Source organism: Bradysia coprophila (assembly GCF_014529535.1).
Source record: "Bradysia coprophila strain Holo2 chromosome IV unlocalized genomic scaffold, BU_Bcop_v1 contig_5, whole genome shotgun sequence".
In the NCBI taxonomy this organism is placed as follows: Eukaryota; Metazoa; Arthropoda; class Insecta; order Diptera; family Sciaridae; genus Bradysia; species Bradysia coprophila.
The window spans coordinates 2,827,310-2,839,589 of NW_023503374.1; the positions used below are offsets into that span (position 1 = coordinate 2,827,310).

A 12,280-nucleotide genomic window follows, 5' to 3' on the forward strand; every position below is an offset into this window, starting at 1 on the left:
TTTACTTACAGAAAAATGGATCGAAACAACGCAGGACCCAAACGCATACCTCCGATACGTGTCTCCGCATCTGATGACAGCGAAGAAGAAATAGATCGAGAGATTATTAAGTCGTTGACCAGAGCTCATCCAACGAATGCTGAAGTGAATGTGGATGAGATGATTGCATTGCAACAGCAAGAGAGTACGAACGCAAATCTTCAGCCTGCACCGATGGCTGCATCAACGTCACTGGCAAAAAGCCCAAAACGACCTAATCAGGATTTAATAACTGACGACGATATGGCTGATGTGGTTGAGATGATTGCATTGAACGAAATTCAACAGCAAGAGAATACGAACGAAAATCTTCAGCCTGCACCGATGGCTGCATCAACGTCACTAGCAAAAAGCCCAAAACGACCTAAGCAGGATTTGCTAACTGACAAAGATATGGCTGATGTGGTTGAGATGATTGCATTGAACGAAATTCAACAGCAAGAGAGTACGAACGAAAATCTTCAGCCTGCACCGATGGCTGCATCAATGTCACTAGCAGGAAATTCTACGCCTGCACCGATGGCTGCATCAATGTCACTAGCAGGAAGCTCTACGCCTGTACCGATGGCTGCATCAATGTCACTAGCAGGAAGCTCTACGCCTGCACCGATGGCTGCATCAATGTCACTAGCAGGAAGCTCTACGCCTGCACCGATCGCTGCATCAACGTCACTAGCAGAAAGCCCTAAACAAAGTAAGCAGGATTTTCTAACTGACGACGACATGGCTGATATAGAAGTTAGTCAGCTAACGAGTTCGTTTGAGTCGAGAAACAGACCCGGTACCTCCGCAGTATTAAAAAAAACCAATCGCATCGCTTCCTTCATCTATTCCTCGTCGTTGTCAATGGAATAAAGAAAATCCAATCGTTAAGCCGCCATTTAACAACGAGCCATTCGACCTTCAGATTCCGATATTTCCACCACTACGTGAACTGAATTTTGAGTTTGACTCGGATACTCTGATGAACAGTAGTACTGACCGTTTGTCAGCTAGTACTGACCGTTTGTCAGCTAGTACTGACCGTTTGTCAGCTAGTACTGATCGTTTGTCAGCGAGTACTGACCGTTTGTCAGCGAATGGATTGGAAAAACGGAAAAATCGCGAAAGTAGCGGAAGTAGGGATTCGGTGCCGTCGGTGTTCTCAGCTGGTTCATCGCCCGACGAACGACAGATACTTGTTTGGAGAACAGATGGTAACCCGCATCAGAAGCGAAAAAATTCGGCAAAGTGAAACATTGACTAAGTTCGTTAAAAAAATTGAAGCAGGAAACGCAGCAGCTGCAACTAGAGCAGAAAATGCTGACGAGCCGGCAGCATCAACGTCCGGCAATCCGAAAAAGCATTCGGCAAAAGAAAAGAAAAACAAAAAGAAACAGTAAATCGCTCGTCCCCTTTGTGTTGTAGAAATTGTAATTTACGACATTATTGTGTAGAACCAACAAATTAAATAAAATTTTCGTATTTTTACGTAATTTCAAGTTTTTTTTTCTTCTTCTTCAAAACCGATGGCATTAACTTCTATTGACATATATGTTACAGAGCCATTGTTGTCAAATACAGATAAGAGTCTAACACATAGAGTTACACTAGAGAGATGGCATTTTTACTATCAAGTACATTTCTCCGACTATTTGAAGAGTCGAATGTTGTCCATGGCACCGAATTTAATGGTGCACGATTGATGCCTGTTCGTCATCGTGTTCCATGGAAAAAAGAAAATCCATTGATTCCGCCATTTAATCACGATAAGCATTTCACACTTTTTTCTACTTCTTGAAAACCAATGACTTCAATTTCCATGTGTGATGGCCGATGGTATTTTCAAGGGATTTTAACAGAGCCGTCGAAAACAGATAGTCAAATCTAACGTAAGAAGTAGGCATACAGGAACTTCGTTTAGATGCAGTATACTTTATTACCATTTCAATAAAATCTAAATACAATAATTAAATAGCACACACACCATCTGAGAATTAGGCAGTGGAGATGACAAAAAACAAGATTCTTAAAAAATATTCCCTGAAATAGCTCGTTCAAGAAGCGATTGCAGCGACACGGGCGTCCAGTTATTGAAACTTCCATCGCTGATCATCACAACTGAACGATCAATGTAACAGAAAATTTTGCCAACTCGGTAAACCTGCAAAAGAAAAAGTATAATAGGTAAACAAGACAGCCACACAAAGCACAGACTTGCATCCACAAAAAATTGCTGTGGCCCATAGACTCCGAAAATTGTGTTTTTAGACTCTGGGAGAAATTCAGGTGGAGAAAAGTTAAAGACCGAAAATTTATCTCATTCATCAAAAAAAACTTTTAGCCTCGTTTTTTGTTACACAGTTCATGCCAGAGGGACTATTTTGAGAAATCGTATTCTCTAAAAATTCTAAAAATTCTTTTAAAAAAATTCTTAAATTACTCAAATTTCTCAAAAATGTATTAAATTTCATCAACCTGCCAAAATTGTAATAATTACAATTGCTAAAAGTTTCCTATGTGCAAAATGAGCACCAGTTGAATATCACCAGCTGGTGTACAAACAAAAACACTTTGTATTGTAAACAATTCAAAGCCAACCTACACACAGTGCATTCCTTCGTTAACGTCATCTATGCGCGCACATAACATCTATGAATGAAGTAAACACATTCTTAATAATGTGTTTTGATGGGTTATCATACAATAAGTGTGTGTTATTAGATCCAGCTGGTGATATTCAGCTGGTGCTCATTCTGCACATAGGAAACTTTTAACAATTGTATTAAAAATGCACCCGAATTAAATATATTTATGACTTAAAGCCAATAGCACGAACAATGTGAATGAAAATGGCAGCTAACATCAATAGCAATTTAATGAATACTTCATTTATTTACGTAAGGTTCAGGAACACGTTACTTTGAGTCATTATTGTTATTATGAGTCAAATGTAAAGGCTTTAAGTTCTAAACCGACCGCTATTTATTACACACAATTTTTTCTGAGTTCATTAGTTACAATCTGACTACACGGAAAAAAAAGATTTGGAAAGAATTGTTTGCTAGAAATATATTTATAGTTGTGACAAATATATTTATATTTGTCACAAAATTTCAGGTAATTTGCTTGTCACAATTATATTTAATTATTTGTGACAAATTATTTCAAAATATATTCGTTACAAATATATAAATATTTGTAGCAAATATGTAAATATTTGTTACAAATATATTTAATTATTTATGACGAATTATTAAAAAAATATTTGTGGCAAATAATTAAATATAGTTCGGACAAATATTTATATATTTGTAACGAATATAGTTAATTATTTGCTACAAATGTTTATCTAATATATTCGCCACAAATATTTATATATTCGATACCAATTTTTTAGATTAATTGGTATTGAATATTTCTTTTTTTTTTTCGTGTATAATAAATCCTGTGAATCCAGCTATAAAGTGTCATCTAGAACTAAACGAGCCATCAGAACAGTCGGAGCGTTTGCTGCGACTGAGCCCCGTACCAAACCGTATATCTATTGCGTACGCTACCCTAGTGCGTCTGTCCCCGTAAGCCTTTTGCATGAAATCTGTACATCTTAGAAATTGCGCATAGCGCAATTACGAAGCCCCGTACGACGTTCCTTTCAAATGTAACCAAAAATTTCAAATTGACCTAAAATTTTAATTTATTGAGTATAAATACACATAGGACCTAGTAGCCAATGAAAGTAGGTAAGTAGGTATGGCCAGTCCATACAAGTCGGAACACGTACGGATTTGCATGGCGCCACCTCAAACGAACTCATTTCTAGTGGAAATTTGCACTAGAAATGAGTTCGTTTGAGGTGGCGCCATGCAAATCCGTATGTGCTCCGGCTAGAACAAATTTGAACGTTTGGCCATACCTATCTATTTACTTTCATTGCTAGTAGCGGCCTCAGTCCAAGAACCTAAATATACAATTTTGTCACCAACATTCTATTCGGTGGTCGACTACCTAGTAAATGAAACAAAAAATACCAAAATCCGATCAAATTTACTCGAGTTAGCCTTTTACTTCTAGGGCCCTAACTCACGGTACATTCAACCGATTTCAATGAACTTTTTTTTCCTGAATTGGTGTTGACAATACCTATCGTCGTTTCATTTACATTTCCATCGTTTATTTTGCCGTTGTTCGGAATTCCACGAGTGTTTCACCGGTCAAAAATAACGGTGGTATGATCCTAACTGTAGTCACGCTAAATCCCCCGCTAACGCTAAAATCAACGGTAATGCCCCGCCAATAAATGGCACCATTGTGAATGCATACACATGGACGACGCAATTTTCGATTTATTTTCATTTATTATTTTAAAAGGTCATCCGGATCAATGTTTTATTGCTGCAATCCGTAGATCTAATTTGCAGGAAGGCAGCGACACTGTGTTGGAAAAAATCTATAAACTTTACAATGCTGACGACAAACATCCTCAATTACACAACAAACACGTGGTTAACCTGCAATTGAAACACATGAAATTAATTTTGTGATTATTACTTCCACAATGTGATCGGATCAATATTTTATCAATGCAATTAGTAGATCTGGAAGCCAGCGGTATTAAGCTGGAAAAGTTTTATTCACTTTTGATTGCAATAAAACGTTTTACGAATCACATTTTCCAACTGCGTGTTCGGCGTGTGGAGGATACTATTTGTAACATTAAAAAGAGAATAAAAAACGTTTCCAGCTTAATACCGCTGGCTTCCTACAAGTCAGATCTACTTATTCCATTGATAAAATGTTAATCCGATCACATTGTGGGAGGAATAATCACAAAATTATGTCAGGTGTGTTTGGGACTCGGTGTGTTTGGGACTAAACCTGTCTTGCCCGTTTCTATTCTATATACTCATTGAAGAGTATAACCTGAAGTGAACCATAACTCGCCGATCCATGAAGCAATCGTCTTCTTCTCGTCTTTTCTACCTCTTAATACATTCATTCCTGAACCCAATACCACATCTGTATATAGAAATACAGTTAAAACAATGCTCTAATCTGATACATCTCGAAATGAGAATGGAATGGAAAAAACAAAAAGTCGTCCGAGTCTCGTTTATCCCTAGAGTACCCAGAGACACCGTTTTGTTCCGCTAAATTCAAAAACTTCGCAGTTCATCTTTACAATTCCAGTGAAATGTAAAGTTACAAACACATCAGGGACGACTCGGTGTGGTTACCTGTCTTGCCCGTTTCTCTTCTATATACTCATTGAAGAGTATAACCCAGGGCCTACTTTAAGGAATTTAATTTCCAAAAATTTCGAAAATTTCACAAATTTCACAAAAATTCTTTAAATTTCTAAATTTGGTTTTCTGAAAGATGTCATTCCAAAGTAATCAGTTAAGCTTAAAGACATGAAAAACAACTAAAAAGGCAGTAAAAACAACATTTACGATGCAATCTGTTGTGTTTTTAGATAAAATGACGAAAAGTGATGGAAAAATTGGAGAATTTTTGGAAATTTAATTTCCTTAAAATAGGCCCTGGTATAACCTGAAGTGAATCATAACTCGCCAATATATGTGTTACACCGAGAAACACACTGACACCGAGACACACCGAAATTGTGTCGTCCATGTGTATGACTGGGCATTACCGTTGATTTTAGCGTTAGCGGGGGATTTAGCGTTGGAAATTAGCGTTAGCGGCCGTTTAGCTAACGTTCTCTATTTAGAATTACGGTTTATTACTGTAGCCATACCATCGCAGTAGTAGTGTAGCTGGGCCAACCGATTCTAAAATTTCGAACAGCCGTAGATATCTACAAGACCTTAAAACACTTAGGCGGCCCTAACTCACGAGGGGATCTGCAGCATTCCCATAAAAGGACCTGAAGCTTTAGAATTCGCCTAAAATAGTAACCTGTTCCGAACCTCATTTAAGAGTCATCCTACATCATACGGTTCAGTTAAAAACCGCAAAACTAATGTCTACATCTGCTAATATATATGTAGCAATCAATGACCTCGTCCAGTGACTGAAAAACTTCAAACCAAAATATCTCGAAATTTATTAAACTTTTCTTACTGTTTGTTCAAAAATGAAATGCACAGTTTTTAGTATTTCGAGACAGTTGAAAATTTCAATCTGTCAGATAGTAAAGGATGCGTTTAATTAACCGGCGCATTAACAGATTTGAAATTTGAATGGTTTTTTCCACAGCTACAGATTTTTGCATGTTAAGTTTCTTACATTTTTTGCAAATAGCATTTTAATAGTAGGAAACTTAGATTTCGTCAGAAGAATTTGCGAACAGAAAAATGTAAATTTATTTTTAGTCTGAGTATTGTTCTACATCTAGAATTTCTCTTAGATCATTCAAATTTCAAATCTTTTAATGCGCCGGGTAATTAAACGCATCCTTTACTATCTGACAGATTGCAATTTTGAAATGTCTCGAAATACTAAAAACTGTGCATTTCATTTTTGAACAAACAGTAGAACATCTTATATTGCTTTGAATTCGGTACACTAGTAGATGAGATAAAGATCAATGAAGTTTGCTATAAGAAAAGTCATCCAAACTTCGTGCTGAAAATGTTTCTGAAAAGTTTCCTTAAGTTTCTCAAAGTTTATAGAAAAGTTTCCTTAAGAAACTTTAAGAAACAATTTGGAAACTTTCAAAAACTTGAGAAACATGTTTTCGTAAAATAGGCCCTGCCTCGGATGATTAGACTATTTCTTATCCTTAAACCCCAAGGTTCCCCATCCATGGTCGATTTTCAGAGCAAATTGGAAACTTCACTAATTCAAAAATGTAGTCGAAATCCAGTGGATATTTTGCCGTGATGGCTAATTTAAAAGGCTTTTTGATCGCATTTTTAAATAATTGACGTTTCAAACTTGTTCTGAAAATCGACCATCGGGAACTGGCGTCACAAACCAAAGTCAAGTTTTCATTTTCGATTTTTCGCCACCTGAAGTTGTTCAAGACTAGAATTTTTTTTGGACCGGTCCTTTCTACCCTTAGTGTAAAAAGTCTGACCCGGCACCTGCCGAATTCTCGAAGATCCCAACCCAGACCGAATAAATATTCGAGATATCCCTGGTACGGTACTGTGTTGATTATTACTAATGTCAATTCACCACATAACACTACGATGAAATGTCTTTGCGTTGCATAACGCAATCAGAACCACGAAACTAGGATAACGCGTCAAATAACGCATTGTCAGTTTCATTCCGGCATTTCAGTAAAGTGTTGGGTTGTGGTGAATTGAGATTAGCGATTGCAAACCGCAGACAAAGTCCATAGTCAATAACCGGTTAACCGAGAAGACTATTTTTAAGGTGCTTTTGGCTCTGAAGTAAGCCTTTATCTTCAAAGAAGCTTATCAGAACTTTATCAGCAAAGCTTAGGACAAGCTTTCGAATTGTGATAGCTATCTTATGTAGAGATCATCTTCTGCCAGGCTTTCTTGGATGTCATCTGGCCAACTATACATAAAATAGGATCCCACCGACTCGCCCATCGATTCAAGTCACAACTTTTGACATAACGATTTCACTTCCTGTTTTTGTCAAGAGTGGAAAGCAACGAGAAGATAACATTTGGTTTACTCAACTTTACCTCAAGCTTTCGATACTTGATTTAACAATAGCACCAACGATGGTTTCAGTTCTTCAGATCACACTAAAAGTGTCGTTTCAGTCGTTTGTCGTAGTGGATGATTATTTGGCTGATGACTTTTTATGAGACCATGTCATGCATGGCAACAACTCTTTAAGAAAAATCGTTTCAAAATATTCGGATTGGTTTCAAATGCAGTCCTCAATCCTCGATCCGGCCAAATCCGAATTTTCAATTCTACAATCCGAACCCAAGGAATCTCAGACGAGCTTAACTTTTTCTCGATCATTCCCGATAAAACATTGACGAAAGAATGCAGAGCCAATCTACCTGTTTTCCAGATTCTCGACGACCGGGCATAGGAGCGAACAATATATTTCGTTCGGAACATTTTTGTGACACCAGTTCTTTGAATTCGAGCTGTTGAGGCGGTGCTATCTGCAGATCCATTAGTGCTGGTGGTTGAACGGGTGTAGGAATAGGTTGCTGATCAACCGACAAACCAGTGGAACGATGCATCAGTTCCAATGCGCGACGGAAATTTTCTGATGATTAGAAAAGTTAACGACACTGTTGACACTACGCAAACTGAAAATTATTGAACCAACCTGTGACGCCCGGATTCTGTAAGATCTCTTTGGACAGTTCCGATTTCCAGCCCGCATACCATCGCGACACTTGGTCCAAATTGGGCGATCGATTCAGCCAAAAGACCAGCGTTTCAATCCATTTCGGGAAAAAGAACTTCTCCAGCAGTTGAGCCATTGTTGTCGGTGGTATGATTTCATTCCATTCGGACACTTGATGCCACACCTCTGTCGAATAAGTAACGGAGAAGGGAACGTTAAAGGAAAACAGTTCGATTATCGGATTTTTATCGACAGTGCATGCGTACCCATATCCTGATCCATCGGATTGATGATCAGCTCTGTCAGACACAGTTGCAATTTCGGTACGATGTGCTTCAGCAGAAACAGATGCATGTCAGTCTCGGAAAATACGCCCAACCATGGCATTATCATAGCTCTAGCCGATCGATCCTGCGGCAACCACGAGACCAACGCATTTCCCAATTTCTCGCGAATGGTCGAATAAACCGTTTCATCCATTTTGTGTCCCAGCAGTCCGGTCCAGGGAAGTATCCACAGATGTATGGGAGTAGTGTCTGCAACGCAGCTCGATTAGCCATGCGCACAAAGTTATTCCTCTCAGTCTTACCTGTCAATGGATCCCAATGGTCGACGCCCTGCTGTATCCGTGGCAGAATCAATTGTTCCAAAATGTTGTCCAACGTGAAACTGGGCAAAAGTGGTGCCCAGGCATCCAATAACGCCGCCATCGGTTGATGATTCCGTGGATTCCACTCTGCCACAGCAGCACGGATGTTCGGCATTACACCCGACCAAACTAGCGTTGCGTATGGATCGAAAACGTTGGTGGAATGTTGCACCTGATAGAATCCCAAAATGCGTCGCCATTTTTTCAGCAGGTCGGTGTGTTTGGTTGGCTCTTCCAACGGTTTCCATCCGTCCATTTCAGTGTTGAATAACGGTGCGATGACTCCAGGCGCCAGATCACCTAGGCCGAATTCTTTGTACTCGGGAGCGAAGTCAGTTTGTAGTTCGGTGAAAATCTGCGGAAAATCGTTGTTCGTTTGTGCGTAACGAAATTGTCACTAAAACATGTTAGGCTTACCTCTGCAGCCTTGTCTAGGGTTAACGGTTCCAGAGGCTCTGTTAACTGAGACACGAGTTCTAAAGCTTTTTCCAATGTTTTCAAGTGATTCTCCTCCAAGTCAACGATTTTGATCAAATTATCCTTGTCCTGCCTCAATTCTGTCTCACGATCATTAAGCGACCGTTTCTTCTTGTCCACTTCGATGATTTCCTTAAAAAATCAAAAAAATTCAAATCAGGAAAAAATGGCTACGTGCGACCCATACAACATGCGTGGACGGACAACAAAGTTCGTGAATCAAGTTAACCTGGCATGCATTACCTGCTCGCATCGTTCAACAATCAGGTCCAAGTTATGCATCAGCTCTGGCAAACTGAAATTGCTGCACTTTTTCGATTGCCTGTGTTCGTACAGGTTTTCTTCGGCTGCCTTTGTTTGCCCCAGTGCATGGTATCCGCTCAAGACGCGTTTTTCGGGACCTCTCATGTCAATCACTGTCACGTTACTGTAAGACGAAGGATTAGAGTTGATGAATCGATGGACATCGTCAAGCGGTTTACCTTAGCCTATCAGCGAGCAAGTAGTTTTTCGATTTTCCCTTGTCAATCACATCCTGCACCGACTTGTAATAGTAGCGGCCCTTTTTGCTATTTTTCGGCACGTCCTTGCGCCAGTGATTCATTTTCTCTTGGAATTCGATGGTCTCCTTAACGTCTTCGTCTACTTTCGGTTTGATACCCTTACCATCGCCAACAGTCTGTCGCTGTTAGAATAGGCAGACAAAAGGTCAAAAAATTGTGTTTCATCAACCATCCGATGTTATTACCTTTTCGGGGCCATACGCACCGATTGCTCCACGACCCGAACGCATATGCGCCTGTACGGGCTGTGCAATGCCTTGTAAATCTTTGCCTAAACCTTTTCCCGGTTGATAGCCCATCTGAAGCAGCAATTTAGCTCCAATGCCTTTCGTATGCTGTTCCCAGTCAGCCATGCCTGTAAGACAACATCACTTAGGCAACTTCATTCCAGCGGTTAATTGTGAAATCGCCTTGGTCAGAGGCTGTACACAGCGATTCTTGTCAAAAACAATCGATTACCTTTTGTCGTTGGATTAGCCTTGGTGCGAAATCCTGCCATGCTCGACATCGAAGGTCTTTGTTGTTCTTCCTCTGATTCACTCGATGTGTTACCGGATTCAACGGCACCTTTTGGCGACTGACTATCATCATCTATAAGCAATTGACTGTTGTTAGGAGGTGCGCCGTCTTCAGTCGTTAAATACTTACATTCATCTGCTGAATTTTCGTCGGGCTTAGCATCTTTCTTCTTCCCGGACTGCTGGATGCCACCTGATACGAAGCTTACTGGCTCTGAGTAATTAGCACCACCAGGCCTCGCTTTTCCACTGGGCCCATTGTTATCCACGTTACGACCCTTTCCACGGCGTCGAGAACGAGATGGCTTCTCATCGGGGACTTCGTTGTCACTATCGTCTGCCCAAATTCCTGTCAATTAAGACGATTATCGTTAGCAAGTTTTTCAATATGGGTGTTGTGCGCTGCACTGAAGTGGACTTTACCGTAGATTTGTTGATTTTTCGATAGCTTGGCCCGTGGTCTATTTGGATTAAATTCATTTTCTAAATCGTAGTCGTTGATCTCGAAACTTTCGTATTCACCTTCTGACATTGCTCGGAATATAAATTGAAATTAAATTAAAAATTAAATGAAGAAGAAAACGTTTTGCGTGATTTTATTGATTTTATAAATACAATGAAGTTGGCGGAAAATATTGATGGCTCCATGACCCAACAGCAAAAACCATTTAAAACGTTCCCAGTAAATCACAAGGTAGATTATAGTGTGGAGGTAGTGTCAACGGTTAAAAACAAAAAATGCAATAGATGGTTATGATGAAAGAAGAAGATATTTTGACAAGTACCCCAAGGCCAGTTCAAATAAACTGGTCTTCTGTCCTCTTGCTCTCAACGTACCACGTTGAAAGAGAAGCAAATACTTTGACAAGTACATCAAGGCAAGTTATAATAACAAGTCTTCGGTTTTCTCGCTCTGATCATAACAGTTGAATCGCACAAAGTAAAAATTATCTATTTAAATACAGTCATTTAGAAAGCAGTGCTACGACGCTGGTGGAAATAATGTTTTCTCCCCGGGATCGTGTGTTTCTTTTGCGTATTCTTTATTAAAATCGTGTTTTAACACAAAACTCTTACGCTTTCTAAAATCTTATTTTTACTAAGAGTTAAAGAAGCATCTGCTTTGCAAGAGTAAGATATTTTCAAATTCAATTTAATTCAATTTATTAATCATATTAGAACAAAAAGATCACGCCTTATATAAATATTTTTCTACGACAGACTAGAATCGAATGGATTTACTTTTCTTTTCTCTCTATCTCAAGTAACGGAAACACAAATAGTTTCAAATGGTTACTTTCAATAGATGGAAGTTTTTACGTTTTTTGAGATTTTGTACTAAAACACTGCATCAAAATAAAATTACGACGCAGGTGAAAGTTTGGCCTCACTCAGTTAACATTCATAATGCTTGAAGGACACCCCAAAGTTAAAAGTTTCATGACGTTCGCTGTCCTGTGCTCTTTGTTCCAAAAGTGTTCATTCTCGGATAGTGACACCGATGTTGCCATATCTTCAGAAGATTTCAATTGAAACTGAAACCGAGGTTTTCAAAGGTACACAAAATTGCATTCCCAACGGGAACTTTTAGGAACTTCGCGATCATCAACATTTAGAAATACTGAAAAACGGTTTGATTCGCGTACATTAACTTTTCCCAAAATCTCTTTCCGGTAGAGATGATCCCGTGATCCCGCACTCTTCCCACCAGTGTACCCCGATGCGCATCAGGCGAAATTTTGAAGTCGAAAAATTCTTATGCTTCAAAATGGGGTGTCGTGTTTGACATTGAATCT

The 12,280-nt window shown here is 39.2% G+C and overlaps 2 protein-coding genes across 3 annotated transcripts; one reads left to right on the top strand and one right to left on the bottom strand.

The window, feature by feature from the left end:
• Nucleotides 1-909, top strand: LOC119071589. The gene is made up of 2 exons (XM_037176536.1): nt 1-365; nt 699-909. Exons 1-2 carry the CDS (start codon nt 16-18, stop codon nt 892-894), a joined length of 546 nt encoding a protein of 181 aa, XP_037032431.1. The 5' UTR covers nt 1-15; the 3' UTR covers nt 895-909.
• Nucleotides 910-1,933: 1,024 nt separating this feature from the next.
• On the bottom strand, nt 1,934-11,106 carry LOC119071552 (septin-interacting protein 1). Of its 2 annotated transcripts, XM_037176475.1 has the most exons (12): nt 10,908-11,106; nt 10,615-10,833; nt 10,426-10,557; nt 10,152-10,321; nt 9,886-10,088; nt 9,647-9,830; nt 9,344-9,535; nt 8,867-9,281; nt 8,544-8,813; nt 8,257-8,463; nt 7,979-8,193; nt 1,937-2,182 (listed from the first exon to the last, which is right to left on the bottom strand). In XM_037176475.1, exons 1-12 carry the CDS (start codon nt 11,014-11,016, stop codon nt 2,048-2,050), a joined length of 2,451 nt encoding a protein of 816 aa, XP_037032370.1. In that variant the 5' UTR covers nt 11,017-11,106; the 3' UTR covers nt 1,937-2,047. The 2 variants fall into 2 exon arrangements, with proteins under 2 accessions (XP_037032368.1, XP_037032370.1); XM_037176473.1 differs by having other exon boundaries at nt 1,934-2,182; nt 10,426-10,833.
• Nucleotides 11,107-12,280: the final 1,174 nt, after the last annotated feature.

Bases quoted from the DNA above. Each gene is read 5' to 3' on its own strand.
- LOC119071589 (XM_037176536.1), top strand. From the start codon at position 16: ATGGATCGAAACAACGCAGGACCCAAACGCATACCTCCGATACGTGTC. The intron at 366-698 runs GGCTGCATCAAC...TGCACCGATCGC, and splicing joins AATCTTCAGCCTGCACCGAT to TGCATCAACGTCACTAGCAG.
- LOC119071552 (XM_037176473.1), bottom strand. From the start codon at position 11,016: ATGTCAGAAGGTGAATACGAAAGTTTCGAGATCAACGACTACGATTTA. The intron at 9,282-9,343 runs GTAAGCCTAACA...GATTTTCCGCAG, and splicing joins CCCTAGACAAGGCTGCAGAG to ATTTTCACCGAACTACAAAC. The intron at 8,464-8,543 runs GTACGCATGCAC...CTTATTCGACAG, and splicing joins TCCGATGGATCAGGATATGG to AGGTGTGGCATCAAGTGTCC.